Here is an 11775-nt window from a genome sequence, read left to right on the forward strand (position 1 = left end):
TGTTTATTTCATACATCTTAATCATATTCAGCTCCCCTTCCCTATCTGTACACATGGCCCTCTCACTGAACCTCATGCATTCTGTAATACATGCAAAGGTCTACAAGTCAAGTCTATGTCATCAAATGAGCCAGTTTGAGCTCCTCCACTGGTCAGACTATTCAGCATTACTCCCCCCAAGAAGACCAGTTTGCTCTCACCCAGAACATCAGTCACCAATAGTTCCTCAGCTAATATGGAGGTTCCACACCCCTCTCTCCAGATCTGTGCTGGGATTTTGTTAGGTTTAAGTTTGCATGGGTTCTGTGCATCATGTTACCATTGCTGTAAGTTCATTCAAGTAAGTTCCTTGAGGCTTGGAGATGTCTGTTTCCTTGCCTCTCTCCACCACCCAATATTTAGGGCCCCCTTCAAATATTTAGGGCCCCACTTCTGCAATGGTCCCTGAGTCCTGGTGGGCTGACGATTAATATAGGAGAACTGTCCATGGACAAATACTCTGCAGCTTCTTATTCTCTACATTTTGGTCAGATGTTACATCCCTAGACAGATGCAGTTTCTTACTGTATGCTAAATGCATATACTCATATTTGCAGACAAGTATACCTGTCATCAGTCATCAAAGAAGTTTCCTTTTTTGCAATAGATGGAGACTGTTACAGAGTTCCACACTGATCAAACACCGAGAATAAATATACATGAAATGCCCATCCTTAAGTGATCCCTCTGCAAAACTGACACATATGGTTCAGGGAACATAGCAGAAGGGCTGTAGAGAGTACTGATGCCTCTCTCAACTCAGACCAGTGAAACATCTTCATGCAGCAGAGGCTGGTTAAAGAATTACATAGTACATGTGTCTCTGGAGATGGTGACTTGGATTTTCAAGTTTGGAATGTAATTATTTTTACCATTAAATCATACTCTCCTTTTTTTCCCCTCTATAACTTTATGAGGAGCTGAAGGTCCAAATCTCACAGTAACCACTGGGGATGGAGTAACCAGAGATAATGCAGAGAGACAATGACTGGAGGCTCTGAACATGCCAAGCCTGCACTCCTGCATCTCTACTTGATGCAGCGGCCCTGTGGTTAGGGAGAGTCCGTCAGCTGAAGTTACAACCTCCTCACAGACAATGGGTATATTGAGGGCATCCCCCTTGCAGAGTTGTCACCAGACATGAGAGACAACTCAGAAGTACTCAGCAGTCAGCTCTTCTTATCACACTCTTACCGTCGCTACTTACCTCACCTGTTTCTGGGCAGAGGGCTTTGGGCTACCACAAGAAGCAGAGGATTTCTGTCTACAACATGAATAATTATATGCACGTCAACTATCCTCTTATTAAACTTCAGGAAAAACTATTACCAAGCTGCCCCTAATTCTTCTACTTTTGAGAAGTGTGTCTCCTCTAAAACTCAAGTAGGTTTACATCTTTTAAAAATATGAATACAGAATGAATCCTGAAAATCCCAGGTTGGGCTCTTCTTCTGCAGATGTGCACTGGAGGCTGGGATAGCTTTCACAAGCACAGGCCCGAGCTGCCTGTCCTTTGCTACACTTGTTGTGATTGTTGAAGCCCACTGAGAGGGAGCTGCTAAGACAATATATGATTGCCTTTGTTCCTAATACAATCAAAATGTTTTCCAAAGTGTAATTCCCTACTAAATTGTACCTTGCTGGCCAGCCAGCCTAGCTGAAACAGCAAGCTCTAATTCAGTGAGATACTGTGTCCTAAAAATACAGCAGGAAAAAGACAGAGTAGGACACTTGACATTGATCTCTGACTTCCACAAATGCAAGCATCCATGGGCTTGTCCAGACCCATGCATACACACATACATAAAACACACACACACACACACACACACACGCACGCACGCAGGCACACATGCACGCACACACATATAAAACTGAGCTCATATAGTATTATTTATAATACAGGATTTTTAAAATATTTTCCTCATATATGTGAGCCTATAATGCAGCCCTGGACATGTGACCTGGGAAGGGGCTCCGGCTGCAATGTGTCCACTGTCAGGATTTATGCGGTCAATTCACATTCAAGATTAAGATTCAGATTTCACTCCTGTGTGGCTTTGTTATGACGTTATTCTTTTCCTTCAATTGTCTTTCCAACTTTGCTTCAGTGAGCATTTCTAATATATTTGCTTCTTTTTATTTTAATTAAAATTTGTTCCTTAAATCTGTTCAATAACTTTTCTACAATTATGAATTTCCTTTTTAGTTTTGAGTAACTGCAATTTTAGCACTGACTTTACTCCTGTCACATCTGCAAATGTTCCTGTCTCCTGTGTTGCACCTGCACAGACACATGGCAGATGCTCGGCACTCTGGATGTCTGCATTACAGTGTCCGCTCTGGGTGCTGATATCCCCAGCACACTCTTGTTCTCCTCCATTCCTGTCTCAGTTGTAACCCTGATGGCCATGTGCTGATCATCCCTCTGGGATCACTCAATGGAGGCAGGTGGCCTACATCTAAGACATGATTTCATATTTGTTTGCAGATAGACTCTCTACAGAGGTCACTCAAAATGGTAGGGTTTATATCAAGTTAATGATTGTACATAACAGCCCGCCTCCATTTCAGGAAGCTGATCTTTCAAGGCATCAATGAGAATATTATAGATGAATGAAAAATAATTTTCCACTTGTCTCAACTCTAAAATCATAATCCATTATCAAAGACCAATTGTGAATAGTTTCTCTGTTGCAGTCTGACCGCAGCAGGGCCACCTTCCCCTAGGGTTTCTGACAGCCTCAGGATGTGGTTTGCACATTGTGTCTTGCACAGTAATACACAGCCATGTCCTCTGCCTTCAGGCTGTTGATCTGCAGGTAGGCAGTGCTGATGGAGGTGTCCAGGGAGAAGACAAATCGTCCTTTGAAGTCCTCTGCATAAGTTGGGTTTCCAGTGTTGGTGTTGATCCAGCCCATATTCTGCAGACCCTTTCCTGCTGGCTGCTTGACCCAGTGCATTCCATAGTTGGTAAAGGTGTACCCCGAGGCCTTGCAGGAGATCTTCACTGACTGTCCAGGCTGTTTCAGCTCAGCCCCAGACTGTTCCAGCTTGACCTGGGCATGGGCACCTGTGGGGAGAATACAGAGGAGTAGGGATCTTACCTGGCATAGCTATGAGCAGGAAAAGGAAGTTCCACACCCACTCCATGTTGTGTGGCATTAGGACTCAGTGACTCTCTAAGCCTGTCGGGACAGTGCCCTTGCTGCATATTTAGAGAAGCCTTGGGTTTCTATTTAGAGGCCCTGAGATATTTGCATACAACATGGTTCCCCTAACACCTTACTGGACAACACTTATGTAAATATCCTGAGACCAAATATCTCAGACCCATTCACCAGGGTGACTGAGCCTTTGCTCTGTGGTATCAGGTGCCTCTGTCTTCACTTTGGTGATGTCCAGATCTTAAGGCTTGGCATGTCTTGCACAATCACATCCTCTAAGAAGCCCACCCTCATGCATTCACTGGTCCTTACTGAAGCCTCAAAAGTGGAGCAGGACAACAGTATTCTCTCAAGGCAAAATGGTGACCATGCTTTAGCTGACTGTCCTTTTTATGTGACCAATTTCACTGATGGACCCTGAGCACAGCTGAAGTCCCTCAGTTCGCTGAGCCTTCTGCAGTCATCCTTCAGGTCCCATTGGCAGCCAAATGATGATATGTCCATAAAAATGATTTGTCACCTCTCCAATCGTCACAGTCCCTGTTGTGTCACTTTGGGGAGAACAGAAACTGGGATGCAGTGTTGTGCTCTGAGCCTTTATGACTGTCTACTTAATCTGGCACACATGTCAAATATTGCCTTAAATCAGGAATCTGACGTAATATACTGCCTTGATTTTCCTGGAGAAATGTCACTAGGTCTAATCCTGTCGTCTAAGGCAGAGACATTATTGCTCCATTAATTATATTATGCATTTAATCCATATGAAATGTGTTCTCTTATACAAGACCTTTCTGAGTCTTAGACTATTGTTCTAAGCATAGGATCTCCAGACAAGAAAGTCTTCAGGGAACAGTTTTATACAGGAAGCACCACAAACTGACGCTGTCTCTTCAACCAACCACAGCACCTGCTATCATCCAGGTCTTCAAACACTGTGAGCTGAGCGCCTCCTGCTGATAAGTGTACAGGCAGGATAAGTTGGTTCTGTGCTCCCATCAGTGAATCTGTAGGAGAGTAATATATTGTCCTCAATTTTCAGATTTTATCTGCATGAGGCAAGGTTTTATCCATCATCTCTTGATATGGTGAATATTTTTCACAAATGCAGCATATCCTGTCATGAAATCATCAGTCTGGATTCTTATAAAACTAGGCCTCCCCTAGAATCCACCAGCTCCACTTCACACGGAACAGCTGCAGTGACAGAGAATCCTGGCAAGGAAACTATCACACATGTCCTCATTCCCTCTCATTTATATCCAGTCACACACTAAGTATCTCTTGTCTTAAATTAACTTTTAAAACAGCATCAAGGAAATCATTTCTGACCCCTTCACATTGACTGGTTTGTCTTCATTTATTTTCACTGAGTCATAAAACCTGGGAATTCTGAGCTCCTTTACCGTACAAGCAAACTGAAGGCCTGTGTCAATAATGTATATTCTGGAGTTGAAGCCTTAGAGAGGGCAGTGCCTAGGGTATTGAATGTTCTTGAGGAATATTAGTTATACTTTCTCCTGATGAAACACCAAAATTTCAAGCATAAACAGGTTAGTAATGTGACCACGTAAACAGCTCTGGAAGACGTTATCTCCAGGTCAGCAATTTTCATGATGTTCTCTGAATCAACACCAGACAAGACAAGGCCTTGGCTTGTGACAATTGTGGAATGTTATGTTGTAAGAACATGACCGCCTTTATTCTAGTCCAGTACTTAACCTGAACAGTACAAAGAATGTAGTTTCATTCCAAGTCATTTGCGTAATACTTAGTTCTTTATTTCTGGTTTAGCACATCAGTTGTTTCTAACCTCTCATCACCCATGTCCATGTACTTCTCTTTCAAAACAGAACAGGTACATTGGCAGTCTCCAGGGTCCAATGACCTATTTGAATTGTAAAGCTTCCTTGGAATTCTCAGAGAACTGACCCTTTGGTGATTTCTCTAGTCCAGCATCTTTCATTTCTGAGACAAAGGAGTGTAATATGGGGCAAAGGAGATATTTCTGCTCTTCTTTTGAATGGTCTCTGGTATACTAACCAATTTAAGAAGCTGGCCTACCAACCAGATCCTTGAGGGTCTCCCACAGAAAGATCTCCCTATATGCAATAGTCAATGACACTAATATTTCATAGTGAAATGGTCTGTGGGTGGAGACAGTCAGATATGTCCAACTGGGCTCATGCTCTACGCTCTCAGAAAATTACAATTCTATTTTTAGCCACCCAAATTTTATTTTAAGCTGTGAAGGTCGTGGATAATTTGTTACACAGTAACAGAAAACAGATGTATGTGTCTTTTCATTTTGTGCTGTAGATTGTAACTGTCCAGTATTGTTTGTCCTTCCCTGGTACTTGAATCAGCAAAGATCTATTATAAAGAGCTGCACAGTAAACATTTTAGGCATTTGGGGATTTGTGATGTCTGTTTTTAATGTATGCTTTTATTGAATTTTTATGCTTTTCATACAAAACATATTAATCATCTCTATACCCCTCCCCCATCTGTACCTGTCCATAGTGCCCCCAGTTGATTCCATGAATTCTATCATATATGTTAAGGCCTATGGAGTCAAGAGGCCTTAAACAAGATCAATTCTCCCTCGACCAGCAGTAAGCTGCCAATAGTTCCTCAGCTAAAGTTGGGGCCTGATGCCAATTTCACCAGATTTATGTTAGGTTCTAGATTTTGTGAGTTGCATGGGTCTTGTAGATGCTGACATCACTGTTAATAGTTCATATGAACAAGGTCCCAGGAGCATGCACGTCTCTGTTTCCTTATGGGCATGCACCTGCTCCTATAGCTCTTCCAATCTTTCTGCCCCTTCTTCCACAGTGGTTCCTGACTCCCAGGTGGAAAGTCCAGAGACCCACACTGCAGGTTCTTATTCTCTGATTTTGTCAAATTCTGTGTCCATTGCCTTTTATTGCAGGAGGAAGCTTTGCTTATGAGAACTGAGAGATGGATTAGAAGTTAACTGAGCCCCTTGTTCCACTATGTTCAATGAGTCTTAGGTGTAGAGGTTCCATTGTAGAAATATCACTTCTCACAGACATTTATTCTGCATTTGACCAGTTGTGGAACTTTATAATAGGTTCCGACTATTCCAAAAGGAGCTTCTTTGATGAGTGGTGATGGGGATAATTTTATGTAAATATAAGGATCCATGTTCAGCATACATTTAAAAATTATGTTTGTTTAGAGGTATGACAGATGTAGGCTTTTCTCTAAGATCTATGACCTCTCCAGCCATGTATGTTGGGCTGGTTACAGTGCCACATATTGAGTTCTCAGTTGTTGAATGGGCTTTAAGAACAATGAAGTACCTGTTGATTACCCCAAAGATAAAACTTCCACTACTGTATCAATATACTTTGCTGTACTGGTCATTGTTTTGGTTGTTGGGTTTCAAACCTTAGATTGAACCACTGAGTGAATTCCTCCATTATCAGCTTACCCAGTGTCCTCTAGAATATCAGTTCTTAGCAGATCAGTCCCTGCATTGTGCAAGAAGTAAATAATGGCTAGATGTTTTAGCTCCTGATGTACTGCTAAAACCATAGACACATGGTGATGAAGTCATGAAGACAGAAGCTTGAGAGTCCTGGTCATATTCATTTGCACTCAGGAATCCGATGGAGATGAGTTCTCCTCCATGAGTTATCATCTCCATCCAGCCTAGAAACTCAGCTCTTGAAATGTTTTTACCCACACACAGTGGATATTTGCCCTTCACTTTACATATTCCAGAAATTCTCACATAGACATGCCCAATGGTTTGTTTCTGTGTTGCATCTAAGTCCCAGGAAACTAACAATAAAGACTAAATATCCAGAACTGTGGAGATGACTTAGTGGTTAAGAGCACATAGTTCTCTTGAAGATAACCTAGGATCCATTCCCAGTACCCACACTGAGTGGCTCATCACCACTCATAATTCTAGTTCCAGGAGATCTGATCACAACAGGCACCTTTTCTGATCTCCACAGGCTCCAGGCACCCAAATGTATGCAAGCAGGTATTCACATATATACTTAAAATAAAAATAAAGTACTAAAAAAGATTAATCATCATTGTTGGGCAAGTGGTTCAAAGGGAAACATATTCTCTATGAAAAATGAGGAGCTGTGTTCAAATCCCCAGTAATCTAGTAAAAATTTGGGTCATGTCCTTGTCTATGCCTATAACCCAACCACTATTGAAAGTGCAGGCAGGACATTTGCTGAGACTTGCTGTCTACCAGTCTAGCTCCAGGTTCAGGGAACACCCTGTATCAGGGGTATAAATGAGAGAGTGATAGAGCAAGGCACCAAATGTCCAGTCTGCTCTCCACACTTGAGCACAGGTGAATACATGTGTGTGCATATAACACACACATGCACATGTGCACAGTGACACACATTATCCTTCATACTGAAGATGAAGGGACTCTTGTGTAGAACTGCAAAGTGGGTCAAGGTGATACAAATGCCTTTTCCAAGAGTCTCCATCCTTACTATTAGTGGAGGTTTCCCTAAAATTGCTGTGAATTACACATCCTCTAGATGAGAACCCCAATAAACGTAAGGGTTTACATAGACAGACGTGAATGGAATAGCTTCTTTTGTTTGACATTAATCCTCTATCTGGTAAATAGACACCTTTCACATTTCCTCCTAGAAAAGTCACATATCAGATTATGACATACTTGCAGGTAATCTGTACCTCTCAATGTTTCTAAAACCTCCCAAGAGAGTATCATCATCTGAGAAACAAGAATTCAAGGATGACTCTGTGAGGGACATTTCAGATTTGAACCATGATCATTAGATATCAATGGATGGCAATACAAAGAATTATGACATATATTCAAAGTAGAATATCATTAAGCAACCAAATTAATGAAATCTTTTTGTAGGGAAAAGAATCAAACTGGATACCAGCATGTTAAGCAAAGTAAGCCACACTGAGCAAGGCAAGTATTTCAAGATTTCTCTCATTTTCTCAATCTAGAAGTAGAAGATGGAGATAGAGAAGGTGAGAAGGATTCAGGGGTAAAGAAAGGTGGGGGGAGACAGAGAGACAGAGAGACAGAGACATAGACAGAGAGAGACAGGGACAGAGACAGACAGAAACAGAGAGACAGAGACAGACAGGGACAGAGACACAGAGAGAGACAGAGAGGCAGAGACAGACAGGGACAGAGACACAGAGAGACAGAGACAGAGACAGAAAGGTACAGAGAGACAGAGACAGAGAGACAGAGACAGAGAGATAGAGACGGAGACAGACAGGGACAGAGACACAGAGAGACAGAGACAGACAGGGAGAGAGAGACAGAGAGACAGAGACAGAAACAGAGACAGACAGGGACAGAGAGACAGAGAGACAGAGACAGAGAGAGAGGCAGAGACAGACAGGGACAGAGACAGACACAGACAGGGACAGAGACACAGAGAGAGACAGAGACAGACAGACAGGGACAGAGACAGAGAGAGAGACAGAGACAGAGAGACAGACAGAGACAGACAGGGACAGAGACAGAGAGAGACAGAGAGACAGAGACAGACAGGGACAGAGACACAGAGAGAGACAGAGACACAGAGAGAGACAGAGAGACAGAGACAGACAGGGACAGAGACAGAGACAGAGACAGACAGGGAGAGAGACAGAGACAGAGAGACAGACAGAGAGACAGAGACAGGGACAGAGACAGAGAGAGACAGAGACAGAGAGACAGAGACAGAGAGACAGAGACAGAGAGACAGAGACAGAGAGAAAGAGACAGGGACAGAGACAGAGAGAAACAGAGACAGAAACAGAAAGAGACAGAAAGACAGAGACAGAGAGACAGAGACAGACAGGGACAGAGACACACAGAGAGAATATTGTAGATGAACAAAAAATAATTTGCCACTTGTCTCCACTTTAAAATCATAATCCAGTATCAAAGACCAACTGCAGATTGTTTCTCTGTTGCAGTCTGACCACAGCAAGGCCACCTTCCCCTAGGGTTTCTGACAGCCTCAGAATGTGGTTTTCACACTGTGTCTCGCACAGTAATACACGGCCATGTCCTCTGCCTTCAGGCTGTTGATCTGCAGGTAGGCAGTGCTGATGGAAGCGTCCATGGACAAGACAAATCGTCCTTTAAAGTCCTCTGCATAAGTTGGTTTTCCAGTGTTGGTGTTGATCCAGGCCATATACTGCAGACCCTTTCCTGCTGGCTGCTTCAACCAGCTCATTGCATAGTTGGTAAATGTGTACCCTGAGGCCTTGCAGGAGATCTTCACTGACTGTCCAGGCTGTTTCAGCTCAGCCCCAGACTGTTCCAGCTTGACCTGGGCATGGACACCTATGGGGAGAATACAGAGGAGTAGGGAGAAATGGAGCTGCCTCAGTTTCCTCTGCAGCTCTGGGCTCATGGATCTTACCTGGCATAGCTATGAGCAGGAAAAGGAAGCTCCACACCCACTCCATGTTGTGTGGGATTGGGACTCAGTGGCTCGTTAAGGCTGATGGGACTGCACCCTTGCTGCGTATTTAGAGAAGCTGTAGGTTTCTACTTAAAGGTCCTGAGATATTTGCATACAACATAGTCCCCCTGACACCCTACTGGGCTAACCTTATATAATATCCTGAGACCAAATATCTCAGACCCATTCACCAGGGTGACTGAGTCTTTGCTCTGTGGTGTCAGATGTCTCTGTCTTCACTTTGGTGATGTCCAAATCTTGAGGCTTGGCATGTCTTGCACAATCACATCCTCTAAGAAGCCCAGCCTCATGCATTCACTGATCCTTACTGAGGCCTCAAAAGTGGAGCAAGAGAACAGTATTCTCTCAAGTCAAAATGCTGACCACTCCTCAGCTGACTGTTTATGTGACTAGTCTCATTGATGGACCCTGAGGACAGATAAGAGCCACTTAGTATAATGAGCCTTCTGCAGTCATCCTTCAGCTCCTCTGGTGTCTATTTATGAGCCCTTAAGATCTCTTCACATATCCAATAGTGTCCTTCCTCCATGAATCATATAGAACTAAGTTGTGCTTTCCATTTAAAATCATCAAATGTGGTTTTATTTCACATAAAACCAAGTAAGAAAAACATTACATCACATACTGCAATGATGAATAATTTTGGAGGCTAATGATGATAGATTATTTTTAATGTCTTAGCATTATATCATGTCCCATTTTATTAACCGCTGATAAAATCCTATTGAGGTATCTGGCTTCATAACTGTTGTCAATAGTACAATGAATGATGACATTGTTTACAAATACGTAATAGTAAAATAAATTACAGTGAAGTCATCCATTCTAAGGCTCCACACCTTAGCCTAAGTACAGCTAGTGGAAGCTCTAACATTTGACCAATAGTACAGAATAAATCTTTATTACTCAGAAAAACAGACACTCTTTTTAATGAATATTCAGATTGATAAACATTCCAGACACTGCTAAGAAAGTTTGGTCCCAGAGTTTTCAGATTCAGGCATCTTCATGAAAAACTTGGAAATAAAGCCAGGCTGAGTGGGTGCAGCATAGTGCTGAATAAATTAAAGAAAAATCACAGGCTCCTGAATGGTGTAATTTCTTACACTCTGATTCTCAAAGCCTTGTGATGGCTTCCTGTCCATGTCCTTGTCAGGGACAATCTCTTGGTATAGGAGACGCAGTGATGTGTACTTGGAAAATGCAAGTGTAAAACTGCATTGTTTGAAGATTTCACCATCTGACTCAGAATCATGTAATCTTACCTTTTACTATGCATAGTAGAACACCACCAACATAGGGAAATCCATGCATCAAGCAGGATGGCTGTAATAGCCATGAGCATTTACACATAGCCCTTGCTGGGCATAAATGGGCTGGTGTGGAGATGGCCCAGGGGATCCAAAAACTCTCACATGATCTAGGATGTGAACCCTTGTGCTTTCTTTGGTTAAAATTAATATGCATCAAGCATGGTGGTACAGCCTTTAATCCCTCTATTTGGGAGGAATAGGTGGCCAGAACTCTGTGAGAACAAAGCCAGCCATGTCTATATACTGAGTACTGGGCCAGCTGGAGCTAAGAAACCCTAACTCAAAAGAAAAGTAATATGTATAAGTATGTCAGTAAATTTCAAATCTTACTGAAATGCTCTATTTCATAGAGGGAAAATACTATGTGGAAGCCTTTACAAAGATAATTTTCTGTAATTTCTGATCATCTCAATTTAGGAGATATAAGTTAGTGAAAACTTTTAGGGAACAGAGACAAACAACAAATGATATGTTTCAGGGAGACATTGATAATACATCAATAACTCTATAATAAAAAATTATTTGGGGAGCAGGTGGAGATGCATTGTATATTTGGATATTATATTGAGAGTATATTTTGACTATACTCACCATAATAATTACATTCATTTTGTTCATCATGCCACTATCTTTAACATACAATTTTGCAAATGGACAAAGCTGTCTTTGATCTCTGAAGGATCAGAGGTTCTGCCAGCTGTGTAGTGATCCTTCTCTCTTTCCATAGCCTATGATGTGAAATGTAGATAAATCTCCATTTACCAGTTGACTCTTAAA

At 42.2% G+C, this 11775-nt stretch overlaps 2 gene segments (V, D, J or C); both read right to left on the minus strand.

Annotated features, from left to right (window-relative positions):
- Positions 1 to 2783: 2783 nt before the first annotated feature.
- LOC103750266 lies at positions 2784 to 3235 on the minus strand. The segment is given in 2 exon segments: positions 2784 to 3112; positions 3147 to 3235. Coding segments are annotated over 2 exon segments (387 nt in total).
- Positions 3236 to 9214: 5979 nt separating this feature from the next.
- LOC103751699 lies at positions 9215 to 9708 on the minus strand. The segment is given in 2 exon segments: positions 9215 to 9543; positions 9623 to 9708. Coding segments are annotated over 2 exon segments (375 nt in total).
- Positions 9709 to 11775: the final 2067 nt, after the last annotated feature.

Source organism: Nannospalax galili, unplaced genomic scaffold (assembly GCF_000622305.1).
Source record: "Nannospalax galili isolate Female #2095 unplaced genomic scaffold, S.galili_v1.0 scaffold130, whole genome shotgun sequence".
NCBI lineage: Eukaryota > Metazoa > Chordata > Mammalia > Rodentia > Spalacidae > Nannospalax > Nannospalax galili.